This window comes from Sebastes umbrosus, chromosome 9, assembly GCF_015220745.1.
Source record: "Sebastes umbrosus isolate fSebUmb1 chromosome 9, fSebUmb1.pri, whole genome shotgun sequence".
Classification (NCBI taxonomy): domain Eukaryota; kingdom Metazoa; phylum Chordata; class Actinopteri; order Perciformes; family Sebastidae; genus Sebastes; species Sebastes umbrosus.
This window is the reverse complement of record NC_051277.1, coordinates 22538852-22553357: the sequence shown is the minus strand read 5'-3', so window position 1 is coordinate 22553357 and position 14506 is coordinate 22538852. Positions and strand designations below refer to the sequence as shown.

Here is a 14506-nt window from a genome sequence, read left to right as displayed (position 1 = left end):
TTCTTATAACGAGATAATCCTCAGTCTCTCCTTGCCATCTGCTAATGTATATGTCTTATCTCCCAGCCCTTTCATCTGCAATGCCTTTATGTGACTCCATAAGTTAACACTTCTTCCTGTCTTTGCAGGGGTGCCCATATCGATGTACGGAACAAGAAAGGGAACACCCCTCTCTGGCTGGCGGCAAACGGCGGTCATTTTGACGTGGTCCAGCTCTTGGTGCACGCCAGTGCTGATGTGGATGCAGCCGATAACCGCAAGATCACCCCGCTCATGGCTGCTTTTCGCAAGGTGCAGAGTTAACCAAAACCCTGATTGTTAGTGTACCACGCACACCTAGGCAAACCTCTGGTTACTAACCATTTTACTTAACATTTCAGGGTCATGTGAAGGTGGTGCAGTATCTTGTGAAGGAGGTCAATCAATTCCCATCAGATATTGAATGCATGAGATATATCGCCACCATCGCTGACAAGGTACGTCGATTTCCTTTTCAGTCATTAGTCTGCCTCAACTCCTGGAATTGACAGATCTGACGAAGATGTAAGCAGAGCTATAACTCCAGCTGTTGGTTTGCTGTTGTTGCAGGAGCTGTTGAAGAAGTGCCACCAGTGCATGGAGACCATCGTCAAAGCCAAAGACCAGCAGGCAGCCGAGGCAAACAAGAATGCTAGCATTCTCCTCAAGGAGCTAGACTTGGAGAAGGTAATATCAGACCCCATGGCTGTGCTTTGGGAGGTTAAAGGTAGCTTCTGCTAGGTACTTTTCCGGGTTTTCAAATGGAAACGCCCACTCAGCCGTTAGCAAAAAGCAGTGATGTAGGTTACCAAAGTAAGCTAATCAAGCACTAGCTGAGTCAACGTTAGCTGTGCTAAGTCTGGAAATAACTTAAGTGGGGTTGTGTCGATATTCCGGTCTTCTGTGAGGTAAAATTACTGTTTTTGTCAAAGGAGTCTTGTGGCTTCGAAGAGAAATATAACGGCTACCGTTATAGCTAGTTTTAGCTTTCATGCCCTCACTCCTGTCTGCTTCTCCAAAACTGGGAGTGTGCCTACATAAGTTAATGACTGTATGTAAAGCACTTACGGATAAGGGTATATATATGTCATGTCATCATGCAGAAACCTACGTTGGAAAACATTTTTAGGAGGGTTTGAGAAAATAGCATTTTGCCGCTAAAACATACATACTTCAACCAAATACAGACTGATATAAAACCTCTAAATACCAAAAAATAATGGACCCGCACTTTTTAAAGCATTCTGAATACAGCGGATGAGGACAAACATTGTCTCTTTGTTGTGTGTTCAGTCCCGGGAGGAGAGCAAGAAGCAGGCCCTGGCTGTTAAACGTGAGAAGCGCAAGGAGAAACGCAAGAAGAAGAAGGAGGAGCAGAAGAGGAAGCAGGAGGAAGAGGAGGGGCAGAAAACCAAGGAGGACTTCTCTGAGATGCTGGAGCTGAAGGAGGATTCAGCTGACGGTAATGAACGGTTTTATGACTTTTGCTATAAGTTAAGAGGCTGCAGAGTTTTCTAAAACTTACAGTTATATTGTTAATTAAGTGGTTTGTAACCGTTCCTGTTTGTATTTGACCTTTCCCCTTTAGAAGAAGAGGTTCCTATTGAGCCTCCGAGTGCAACCACCACCACTACCATTGGTATATCTGCCACCTCCACCACTTTCACTACAGCTTTTGGTAAGAAGCGAGCGAGCGTGGCCACTACCCCAAGCACCAATCGCAAGAACAAAAAGAACAAGACCAAGGACTCGCCCAATGAACCCATCATATTACAGGATCCGCAGGTGTGTGCTACTGCTTTTATCAACCAGGTATTGTTTGTCTTTGCTGGTTATCCAGACTAAAAGTACCTTTTATCTACGAAATAAAAACACAATACGATGATGTTTGTGTATGTGTCCTCCCTCTAGGTTGCACTAGCACAGCACAAGGCGGATAAGAACAAGATCCACGGTGAGCCACGGGGTGGAGGACTGACGGGTGGCAACAGCGATTCTGACCCCTTGGACAGCACCGACTGTGCCAGTGAGAGCAGTAGTAGCGGGGGCAAGAGTCAGGAGCTCAACTACCTCCCTGACCTCACCTCCTCCGCCTCCTCCTCCTCCTCTTCCTCCTCCTCTTCCTCCTCAGTCCCCTCCTCAGGAGCAGCCCAGGGCCTCCTGCGCGGCCTTGAGAAAAGACACTGTCCTCAGCCGCAGACTGACGGCAAGGTGGATAACAAGGTCACGGTCTCCATCTCAAAAGCAACGCAAAAGTGAGTCAGTGATGGAGCAGAGCACATTTATCATCTGACGTACAGCTTTAAAATGCTATTTTTATGTGTGAACTATATGCAGTACGTTTAGTTAAATTCAAGACTTACATTCTCACCTCAACCTCTAGCTTATTTGAAAACATTTCCCAAGTATCAACCAACATATCTTCATTATTTTTGCCTGTTTTTGTCGCAGAGCTCTGGACACGAGCGACTCCACCTCCAACTCCCTGCCCTCTCCATTCAAGACCATGAATCTTCCCGTCACCTCGCCCAACAGTAAGCTCAGCCTCACAAGCCCCAAGAGAGGCCAGAAGAGAGAAGAAGGTTGGAAGGAGGTGGTCAGAAGGTCAGTATCTGTTTGCATTGCAACATTTCACAGGGTTTTGATTGACATGGCCAAGTTTACTTAACATACACACATTTGCATGGTTCTTAAAATTCTGCACGGCACTTGATTGGTTTGAGGTCGTCTGTTAATGTAAATTACCATCAGCAGTGTTAACATTGCCAGTATAGACGTATAAATAATGAAATTTCCCTTCCTTTGTAGATCAAAGAAGCTGTCTGTACCAGCCTCCGTTGTGTCTCGTATCATGGGCAGAGGAGGCTGCAACATCACAGCCATCCAGGACGTGACGGGAGCTCACATTGACGTAGACAAACAGAAGGACAAGAACGGGGAGAGGATGATCACCATAAGGTAAAAATAATGCCCCCCCCCCCCCCCCCCCCCCCCCCCCCCCCCCCCTCCCTCCTGGTGGACTGTAAACAGCACTGCAGCTAGACTATAACAGCTGGTCAGTTGCATAAAGCATTTCAGCCCCTCCTGGATGATGTCATTCATAATCTTTGGGCTAGTCCTACAGTGCAAAAGTCCAGCACTGGATTTGTAGAATTCAGGGAAGTCAAATGTTCTATCTTTTTAACATGCTTACTCTTTTTGGCATTAAATGTGATGTCAAAACCATCAACAAATAAGTACCATAAACACTAGAACTGCTGAGTAGTGCAGGATGAAATTAAACCAAAAAAAGAGCTAATACATAAAATGATCAGCCCTCTTAGGCCTGTCCTGTATGGTCTAGAACAATAAACACGGACAAAAAAATAGTTTCTGTCTCAACAACAACGTTTGGGAACATAGACTCAATTCCACATAGAGAGCAAAGACCTCAATCTTCCACTCAAACTGGTGCGACCAATGAAAGTGTAGCCCTTGGTGGATGTGGTGCCTGCATCTTGACCCACCATTGTTATGGTGAAAACAGTAAACATGCACATTTGCTATTGCTAGTACATTGCTCAAAGCAGAAAACTAGAAGAAACTAGAGTCGAGATAAGAGGGCTGATTGCACAAAAACAATGAGGCAGCAGCGATAGTAGACCAAGGACTTTTTACACACCAGCAGTGGCTTTAATAACTGCAGGTGCTACAGACCATTGGAGAAACTGCAACCTACCCAAAACTGAGGACCCGAACTTGCACTTCATCGCTAAAACTTTTTTGGTCTGACACAAAACTTTATCAGGCTGAAATATGTACTTACTTTTGATTCATAAAACCTTTTAACTAGGGCTGTCAAAGTTAACGCGTTAACGCAAATTTGATTTAACACCACTATTTTATTAACGCGACTTGCGATTTCTGGGTTGTACTTGTCTCAGTTTTAAAGCTAGAGAAGATACTGGAATCATATGAAACTAAAAAACCTAAGGAATCCATTGGTTCCAACCATGTCATACTAGCTTTTTGCGAAGGAGGCTAGAAAACGCTTCAAACTTGTGCTAAATTTTGGCGAGGGAAAAACTGGCATGGCCATTTTCAAAGGGGTCCCTTGACCTCTGACATCAAGATATGTGAATGAAAATTGGGTTCTATGGGTACCCACGAGTCTCCCCTTTACAGACATGCCCACTTTATGATAATAACATGCAGTTTGGGGCAAGTCATATTCAAGTCAATACACTCACAGCTGTTGTTGCCTGTTGGGCTTGAGTTTGCCATGTTATGATTTGAAAAAAAACATTACGCTAAATGCGGTATCTCTGAGGGTTTCTGGACAATATTTGTCATTGTTTTGTAATTGATTTCCAATAATAAATATATACACACATTTGCAAAAAGCAGCATATTTGTCCACTCCCATGTTGATAAGAGTATCAAATACTTGACAAATCTCCCTTTACGGTACATTTTGAACAGATAGCAAATTTGCGATTTATCACGATTAACTATGGACAATCATACAGTTTATCGCGATTAAATATTTGAATCGATTGACAACCCTACTTTTAACACAAGACCATAGTCTGAATGAAATGTGCTATGTTGTTACAGAGGAGGTACGGAGTCTACAAGGTATGCAGTCCAGCTGATCAATGCTCTAATCCAAGACCCAGCCAAAGAGCTTGAGGATCTGATCCCCCGGAATCACATCAGGGCCCCAGGCTCTAAAACGACCTCAGCATCCTTCCCCAGTTCCGCAGGGGCCACAAGCGGCTCAGTCACTGGGCCCAAGGCCCTGAGCTCGTTGGTCACCTCCACAGGCGTCTCGTTCCAGCCCTCTTCATCCTCGTCTTCACCCTCCTCTCAGGCCGGTGGAAAGATCGGTAAGGGGCTGTCGTCAAATGTCAGACAGCCCTTCCCCGTGTCTCTGCCCTTGGCGTACGCCCACCCTCAGCTGGCGCTACTGGCTGCTCAGACCATGCACCAGATCCGACACCCTCGTCTACCCATGGCTCAGTTTGGTGGCACCTTCTCTCCCGCCGCCAGCACCTGGGGACCCTTCCCTGTGCGTCCCGTGAGTCCCGGCAGTGCTAACAGCTCCCCGAAGCACAACGGAGGAACCAACGGCACTGGAGGCCAGGCCAGAACCAACTCGACCCACAGTGAGCACAGCAACGCAGCCAGCTCAGGAGCCTCAGTCACGACCACCAACACCACCACCACCAGTGCTCCCAACACATCCACAGCTGCAGCCTCGCCTCATACCCCCAATCCTACTCCGTACAACCCCCAGCCGAGCGTCCCCACGCCCTCCTCCGTCAGAAAACAGCTCTTCGCCCCTGAACTCAAGCCTGCTGGTGTCACCCCTGTGTGTGTTGCTGCCACATCTACTAGTGGCAATGCAGTACGAGGCACAGGTTCTCCTGCACATCACAGTTCCACTACAACCACCGCCCCTCAGCAGCCACTCGGACCTATCTCACAGACCCCCATCCAGCCAACTAAAACAGAGCCAAGTGCCGTCGCCCCTCTTGGAAAAGACAAGCCCTCTCTATCTGTAGAGAACCAGGCTGTTTCTGTCAGCGAGAGCATCAACTCTGTGGGTTTTACCTCCCCCGCCATGGCTTTACCCCCCAAGCCAGAGCCTCGACAGCAGTTACCTCCTCCCCCGTCCTCTGCACCATCCACAGAGGCTCCACCGCCCCTCCTCAACCCACAGCCCAGCTCCCACCACCCCTCAGGACCTCCTCCTATCCACTCACACAATGTTGCACACCCCAACAACACTGTACCCCACTTCTCAGCGCCTGCACCCAGAGTCTCCCATCGTATGCAGCAACCAGGGCCTTACTATTCCCTTTCTGAGCAGCAGCAGCAACAGCAGCAGACGCAACAGCAGCAGCAACAGCAATCTGTGTTCGTGCCCTTCAATGCTCAGCAAGAACCCATGAAACAGACCCAAAACCAGACGTCCCAGTCGACAAATTTGCCTCCACAAGCCCAGAACCAAGCTCAAGCCCAGGCTCAAGCCTCCCTTCAGGTTTCTTCTAACATGGGGATGATGAACGGTTCCCAGATGCAGCATGTGGCCAATGCAGGCAAGCCTCAGCAGATACCCCCCAACTTCGGTCCTGCAGGCCTCTTCAACTTCAGCAGCATCTTTGATAACAACAGCCAGGTGAGTTAACGTAACAACCTAGCATCTTGTTTTACTTTTAGCTGCTCTTTTGTAGCTGAGCAAACTAAACGGTACAAATGTCCTGGCAGGTTGCAAACAATCAGGTGTGGGGTGCCTGCCATCTGCCAGCTCGATCACCTCCAGAGCAGTCGTACTCGGCCCCACCAGCCTACATGAGCATGGGCCAGATGGAGAATATGATGCCCCCACCTCCTCCAGACAGCTCCAAAGCTCCTGGCTACCGCTCTGCCTCACAGAGGATGGTCAACAGCCCCATCGGTAGGACTATTTTCATTTGAGTTCATACATAATCATTGTGTGATCCAGACTCAGTTGTTCAGAGGAACCTGACTAAAATAACTGCATCAAAATGGGGGGTAGTAACAGTATATATGTAACCAAATATAATGGAATCATATACCATGTGAGAACCATATCAGGTGAGAAAAGGTAGCATAGTAAACACGTCTTAACAAAAGATGACGTTTCGAGGTACAGTTTTCTTTCTCATGTGCTCTATAATGATCTGTCTCTTCAATTGTCTGCACCCACAGCGTTGACCAGCTATGCCACCAGTATCTCTGGCAGCCCTGTGTATCTGCACGGTCACCAAGCAGTTGGCGCACCCTCATTCAGCAGACAGCACTTTTCCCCTCACCCATGGAGTGCATCCACATCAGGTACGAGGCTCACACTTGTTTTTTCATTGTGATATTCTTATAACTTTTTAGACTTTTTTAAAAGCAGTTTTGGAACTGGTCTTTTTTATTTTGGCTTGTTTCTTTATAACCCTTTTCAAATTCATGAATGTTGGCCTCTCTGGCCTATTTTCATTTTTTTCTGTTTTTAGCAATACTTTAAAATGTGTAAATCTGATCTGCCCCTAAATATTTCTTCCTTTGCCGTCTCTTCTCCATCAGGTGAATCTCCTGTCCCGCCTCCATCTACGGTGTCGTCCTCCGCCCTTTCCACCTCATCTGTGCCCCCTCCCCCCCAGCAGAAGCAGGGCAACTCCTCGCAGCAGGACCGGAAGGTTCCCCCACCCATCGGCACAGAGCGGCTGGCCAGGATCAGGCAGACAGGCTCCGTCAACCCGCCTCTGCTCACCACCAGCTACACGGCGTCCGTTGGACAGGGAGGCATTTGGTCATTCGGGGTCGGCAGTGCTTCGGGTAAGAGCCAGTGTTCATTTCGTTAACGAAAACTATTACGAAATATGTTTTTTTTCCATGACTTAGACGAGACGCTGACGAGATGAGTCGTTAAACATTAACTGTGACGATATAAGCAAACAAGATCATTGACGAAAAAAGACGAAACTAAAATGTAGTTTAAAAACAAGCTTTACCAAAAATCTCTTTATTTTTGTCACCTTCCACCTTCTCTTCTCCTTCCTCAGTCACTCTCTCTCTCTCTCTCTCTCTCTCTCAAACACACAAACAAACCATGTTGCGGTGGCGCTCAGTTCTTTTCTGTCCTTCTTGTCTCACACCTCAATCCTGACAATTTTGCTAATATAATGTATAAAGTTGGCGGTTTGTGGGTGTTTTTACATGTTGGGTGGGCGGACTGGCTCTCACAACGAACTGGTGGATGTGACTGATAATCATTAATGAGCGCAGTCAGGAGGACTCGAACTACCTGCAAAGCTGCATTCTCAATCATATGATAAAATCTTATATGAAATAAGTTTGACTAAAATGACAGACATGTTATATAATATAATCTGATGACTAAACAGTACTAATATTAAATCAAATTAAAAAAGATTAGAAATAGCTGACAAATTGAGAATTTTTTTTTACTAAAATCAAATTAGTAACTGATCCATTAATAATGCCCAACCCTCTGTGTGTCTTGATACAGAGGCCATGTCCGGTTGGTCTCAGCCCCTGATGAGCAGCCACATGATGCACCCTCAGCTGCAGGCAGAGCAGTCTGCCTTCTCTCAGCACCAGCCCATGGAGCAGGATGACACAGGCATTGCGAACCCTGCTAACAACTACCACCAGCCTCAGCATCTGCCCAACAGTTACATGGACTTCCCAAAGGTAACACAAAGCCACAGCTCTGTATTTTAACCCCCTATTCCTCCCATGTCCGCATTTGTTTTACCAGTTCCATGTTATTGTCTGTTCAGGGGATGCCCATGTCGATGTATGGAGGAACCATGCTGCCCCCTCATCCTCCCATGGCAGAGGGGCCAGGGGGACCGATGTACAATGGTTTGCACGCTGGTGACCCCGCATGGAGCCCCATTATCAAAGTGGTCCCAAACAATGCAGATAACTCTGACCCACAACAGCAGGTAATGCCCTCTGTTATTACACCAATGCTGTGTAATCATATATGCTTAGAGTTAAACTGTCAGGCTTGTATTTCTTGTATTTTTGCCATTAGTCAGATTCAATGTTTGCTTTTGCTGTCTTTTTTTTGTATTTTTTAAAATTATGTGAGCTTCATTTTCTTTTCTTTTTCTCCTTACGTTGAGGGGAGGTCCGTTGTATAAGCCTGTGGCTTCTTGACCTCTCCTGTCACATGTCTTATTATTTTCAATCTGGATTTTAGAAAGTTTTATGTGTGTGCAAATAATTCAACATGAACATAGACTACAGTCGTTCTAACCTATACCTCTTATTGTTTCCTCTCTCCCCTCAGGTGTGGCCTGGTACCTGGGCACCCCATGTGGGCAATGTGCACCTGAACCACGTCAACTAGACAGCGTCCACAGCAATCAAACGCACACAGCATGACCCACAGCGCAAACATGAAATACCAACTGACGAATATGACCGAATAAGACAACGAAAAAAAAGAAAAGCGTACAACATGTTAACTTTAGTAGAGACCTGAGAGTGCAGAGCAGAGGTTGAAGAATTGGAAGTTCACTTGACGCCATTCTTTGATGTGCCTATCTCAAAAACAAATAAAGAGGAAATTGATCGAGAGCTGTTTATCAGTGTCCCGACGATGCAAACAAAACATGCGCGATCACCTGTTTAACAGGATCCATTCTCTGCGTAGTTTAGCGATTTTGACTTAAACCCACATACACCGTTCTTGGGCTGCGGGGGGGCTCAACATGAAGTAGCTATTTAAACTTGGCCCAGAACTAGATGATGATTACCTAAAGAGAAAGAGAAATCAGAACCTTTTAGAGTGGTAAATACATGTATAATTGTTTACATACTAAAAAGGGTTAAAATGAGAGTAAATTTCATGTCGTATAGTGGCTCTACTTTATGTAGCCTGTATTAATGTGAAATATTTACCTTAATATTCAATAAAAAGATTGAAAAGTATCTGTGTGCTCTTTTATGAAATATTGTTTTACTTCTCTACTGTACTCATGTTCTGACATTCATTTAATGAATTCTGCCATTTTTGGCTCCTTTCTGGGCAGCATGTCTTCACATCTGGAGTCCTTGCGCAGTCTTGAGATCTGCCTTTATGATTGCAAATTGGCCTTATAAAACAATCCGATATCTATTTGATAAATTATTTTTTTAATCGAGATATGCATGTTTAGTTTGTTTTCTTTTTATCTGAGAATTGAGCTAGCTGGAAGGGCTTAGCTGTCTATATGAGTTTGTAAAGATCAGTACACCAGAGCATCTTCATGATTAACAATGTATATTCACATCAAGTAAACTTTTCTCAGGTAAGTTAATTAAAGTCTACCTGAGTATTCTATTGTTAATTATTTAATTTTTTTTTTAATCTTGTATGGGCTTTCTTTAACAACTTTATGTTTATGATTCGAACACGTCACTCAATATTTTACTTTTTGGGGAAAGGTTTGGATTTCAACCCAATGTCTGGGGTTGAACTTTACTGACAAATTAAAACTATGGGGTCCACTGCTTGAAATAGTTTTTTATTAGTGCTGTCAATTGATCAAAATATTTAATCGCGATTAATCGCATGATTGTCTATAGTTAATCGTGATTAATCACAAGTTAATGTCCCTTAAATGGAGATTTGTCAATGATTTAATACTCTTAGCAACATGGGAGTGGACAATTTCCTTGCTTTATGCAAACGTGTGTGTATAAGTTTATTATTGAAAATGAATTGACAACACAAAACAATGACAAATATTGTCCAAAAACCCTCAGGTGCTGAATTTAGCATAACAAAATATGCTCAATTAATAACATGGCAAACTCAAGCCCAACAGGCAACAACAGCTGTCAGTGTGTCAGTGTGCTGCCTTGACTATGACTTGCCCCAAACTGCATGTGATTATCATAAAGTCAGCATGCCAGTAAAGGGGAGACTCGTGGCTACCCATAGAACCCATTTTCATTCACATATCTTGAGGTCAGAGGTCAAAGGACCCCTTTGAAAATGGCCATGCCAGTTTTCCCTGGTGTGTTATTAGTATATATTGTGCCATATTTATTGGAGTATGTTTTCACATATACTATCCTACAGTATGACAACTTATGTTGCTGGTTGAGGCTGTTAAACATGCTTTCTGTTCCAGACCGGTGATCCTTGACAGATGTGGGCTGGGAGCTTGAGAAACAGTATGTGCCGTTGGTCATCAGACGTGAAGAGCCCAGCTGCAGATGAAGATATGAACCTGAACTCTACTAGAGACACTAAAGGACCAAATGCAGTGCTTGGATGCACTAGCATTTTATTGTATTGTTTGTTACAGACTACACTTAAACCCCAAAATACAACATCACCACCACTCATTTGAGACTACTACATTGCTTGAGATTCAATGATGGTTGGAACACTGAACTTTACCCAATACTGCCACTCAGTGGGGACATTGGGGACATTGGGGACAGAGAGAGATTGGCAAACATTTCCACCAGTAATACTATTACAATATTATCAGTAATCTTCTTCACTATAGCAAACATCCCATGCTCATGCAAAATGTGGTCTTATGACATAAAAGATTACAGTTCTTTAGATTGGTTAATTCCTTGCAACATGTATCTAATTTGTATAACTGCACAACTCTTATCTGAGCCCCAGTTTATTGTTCGAATGGTCACTAGCTCTTTCACCGAAGGCACCATCAAATAAATGCCAACTGGCCGGTGGATAGTAGAGCTGTGTTATATTGTGAATTTAGTTAGTTCTCACACTTGGTGCAACAGTTGCTACAAAGGAATCATGTCTTATGCTATATTTAAGTTTTTACAAGGGACTTTGGGATTGTTATGTCCCTATGCTCTTTCATTAAAGTTACTATATCAAGCTTATTTTCAGGTTCCTAATTGTATTTTGTGTTTCTACTAGAACATGTTTACATGCGGCAAAGGAGGACGGTCTGCAGGACAGATAATAATGCACTATACTCATTTTTAACAGTCTGTTCCGCACTATATTCACTTTTAAATAGTCGTTTATCACAGCTGTTACCCTGCACTATATTCACTTTTAAATAGTTTTCTTCATCTCCTTGTATTTTTTTTGTACTTTGCACTATTAACTTTTTTACTGCCTTTTTACTAACATGTTTTTGCACTATGGAACTGTGATGCTGGAAACTTGAATTTCCCTCGGGATCAATAAAGTTACCATCTATCCATCCATCTATCTTTTTAGAATATGGGAGCTTTAATGTTGAACGACATTGTTTATGTATAGAAAAGTGCACTTTAATGAACATTGATTCAGTTTATGTTGTGTGCACAATGCATACATAACAGGCAGCAGCCGCCAGGAGGAGCTACAGTACTGACTCTCATTCCTGACTGTTTAACATATCAGGGCTTTTATTGTGAAATCTGAGGGCACAGGGTAACCGGAAGTGTAGTTTTTCACTCTCAGGTAAACATGGCGGCAGCGACCACAGCACCATCTGTCCCTGAGGAAACACCTAAGTCATCACAGCCACCGTTTGTGCCTTTTGACTTCTCTCAGCCGCCGATCATCGAGGGATTCAACCCGCTGCCGAGAGCCAAAGATGAGACCTTCAAAGAGAAGTTCATGAGGAAAACAAAGGAGAACCCGTTCGTCCCTATAGGTGAGTTATACAAGAGACAACACAACACAGCTGGACCAAGTTACACAAGAGCAGCATCGTCCTCTAATCACAGGGTGGACAAATGACAATGAAGCATTTAAAGCTCAAACACACTCAGCTGACACAGATAGACTGTATTATAGTTGTAGTAATGTAAGGAAATAGTGACTGTAGTCTAACATCAGAGATAAAGTAGTAACCCAAAGTTACTGTATGTTTGTCACTACCAAACACCTTTTGTCATTTGAGTCTATTTTTTATTTTGTATATTTTTTTAAAGTATGTTTAGTCAGAAATTACATTTTTTTTAGGTTTTTTCTTTCTTTCTTTTTTTTCGTGGTTAAATATTTGATTTATTTATTATTTATTTGTTTTTCCTTTATTTGGTTTTACTCAGACATTTACATAAACATACTTAATTAGATACAAATATGAAGTGAATCAACTTTTCCACTTTTTATAATGAAATTATAGAACACACAAATAGAACATGGGGTGCTTTTAATGTGAAATAAAATCAGATAAATCATAATAATAAAAAAATTACATCCTAGCCTAATCTAAATTTTTTTTTTTAAAGTATGTTTAACCCAAAACATGTGCTGCAACCCTTTACATAGAATGGGGGTGATATCCCCCAACCTTTGTAAGGGAAGTTAGGCACTACTGTATTTCTAAATAGTCTTAAAAACAGCTGATTATCAGTCTGTGGATACATATATTACTGAGTTTCCCAATTTGTTCAAAACTTTTTTTCCCTCTGATTTGGGTGAATTTACCCCTTAATGTTGGGTCTTGACTGCTGTTAATGCCACACTGTCTTTAGTGGCATCTTTTTATCTTTATAAATGTGACCCTGATAGCAAACAAGTGTCTGAATATACTTATTGATGAATCAAAGGACAGCACAGTATCTGCTCACCACTCTCTACGGATGGGCGATACCAGACTTTTTCAATTCGATACAGATACTTTTTGTTCCAAATTACTGATACCGATTGTTTTATTACTTTATTTTACATTTTATTTATGTTTTTATATTTTAGCCCTATATTTGTATACACTATTTTATGTCTTAGATTCTAATTTTGCTTTCATTTGTGTGATTTTCCATTTTTTTATAGCCTGCATGTTTTATGAGCATAGTTTGAGGAAATATGAGATCCAAGATTTTCCTTGCCAATGACTGCTTCACTGTAATGTTGTGCACATCATTATAAAGAACTTGAAACTTATGTAACAACAAAAATTAAAATGAGATTTTGATGATGAAGTTTAGGAATTTAAGGTAAACAGACTAATAACAGTTCTACTTGTACCTGGATATGCTTTGCCTCTCTCAAAACTCTCCTGCAACATCTTTTGTCAATCAGTATTTTTTAAAAGGAATTGATACCAAATGAGTAGCTTGTGTGTATCGAGCCGCCCATCCCTACCGCTTTCACCTTATTTTTTGTCCAAGTCAACCCGTCCATTGTTCTGTTATTAAGTTATTTGCTTTGTGTTCTCCAGGTTGTTTGGCAACAGCAGGAGCGCTGATTTATGGCCTCCGTGCCTTCAATCAAGGGAAAACCAGACAGTCCCAGCTGTTGATGAGGGGGCGTATCTTTGCTCAAGGCTTCACTGTAGTTGCCATTATTTTTGGTGTCCTTACCACGGCTGTGAAACCCAAGCAATGAAGACGGACCAAACCCATACCTCTGCCACCACCCAGTGAACTCGGAATCAGACCAGATCCAACTTGGAATTAGACTGATGTTACTATCTGAATGACCTGAATCATTTATTAGGTTCACAGCATTGTTCAGATGTCAATACCAACACTATTTATTGTTGTTTGAAAACTGTGAATTGCTCATGGTTATAAAATAATTAGCCTCAGGCTAGCACTATGGAACAACACAGTATAATCGGCTCCTGACAAGAGCAAGCTGGATTTAACTTTTATTATGCTATATGAGTATTAAAGCAAAATGCTGATAAATATAAATGATATCCTCCTTATTCTTCTGGGAAGTTAGATGTCAAATGTACACATGTATTGCCAGTGAAATGATTAACATAAAACCTGATTATACATTTAATTTGAAGCTGGTGTCCTGTGTGTATTTGAGATAAAGCATCACACTCAAAACTGTATTCAGGTGACATCTACTCCTTATACAACCCTTATTTAACAGATTATTTAAAAAAAAATTCATTGTGACCCAATGTGTTTTTATAATAATGGCCTGGGTGAGTCAATCTAAATAGAACAAGGTTTTTAGACACAAGACAGGCCCAGTCTCAATGTCCACCTTTAACACAACAGATTTGCAATTTCACTTAAA

At 42.7% G+C, this 14506-nt stretch overlaps 2 protein-coding genes across 12 annotated transcripts in view; both read left to right on the top strand.

Moving 5' to 3' along the window:
- The window catches only part of ankhd1 (ankyrin repeat and KH domain containing 1), a 29926-nt gene extending 20443 nt beyond the window's left edge, over positions 1–9483 (top strand). For 8 of the 11 annotated variants that reach the window (XM_037781061.1, XM_037781057.1, XM_037781064.1 and 5 more), the window contains exons 25-39: positions 129–291; positions 381–476; positions 589–705; positions 1312–1480; positions 1607–1830; positions 1930–2273; positions 2470–2622; positions 2827–2976; positions 4615–6181; positions 6271–6460; positions 6736–6861; positions 7102–7353; positions 8048–8232; positions 8322–8489; positions 8840–9483. In XM_037781061.1, the coding sequence (XP_037636989.1) occupies positions 129–291; positions 381–476; positions 589–705; positions 1312–1480; positions 1607–1830; positions 1930–2273; positions 2470–2622; positions 2827–2976; positions 4615–6181; positions 6271–6460; positions 6736–6861; positions 7102–7353; positions 8048–8232; positions 8322–8489; positions 8840–8899 (3964 nt within the window). In that variant the 3' untranslated portion in view covers positions 8900–9483. The remainder of the gene's footprint in view (positions 1–128; positions 292–380; positions 477–588; positions 706–1311; positions 1481–1606; positions 1831–1929; positions 2274–2469; positions 2623–2826; positions 2977–4614; positions 6182–6270; positions 6461–6735; positions 6862–7101; positions 7354–8047; positions 8233–8321; positions 8490–8839) is intronic. The other 3 variants (XM_037781066.1, XM_037781065.1, XM_037781060.1) reach the window with 1 other exon arrangement.
- Positions 9484–11956: 2473 nt separating this feature from the next.
- On the top strand, positions 11957–14260 carry higd2a (HIG1 hypoxia inducible domain family, member 2A). Its single transcript, XM_037780370.1, has 2 exons — positions 11957–12176; positions 13689–14260. Exons 1-2 carry the CDS (start codon positions 11987–11989, stop codon positions 13853–13855), a joined length of 357 nt encoding a protein of 118 aa, XP_037636298.1. The 5' UTR covers positions 11957–11986; the 3' UTR covers positions 13856–14260.
- Positions 14261–14506: the final 246 nt, after the last annotated feature.

What these genes read in the sequence shown, in the direction of transcription:
- higd2a (XM_037780370.1), top strand. Translation starts at nt 11,987, where the DNA reads ATGGCGGCAGCGACCACAGCACCATCTGTCCCTGAGGAAACACCTAAG. An exon ending in GAACCCGTTCGTCCCTATAG is followed by an intron (nt 12,177 to 13,688) that starts GTGAGTTATACA and finishes TGTGTTCTCCAG; the next exon opens with GTTGTTTGGCAACAGCAGGA.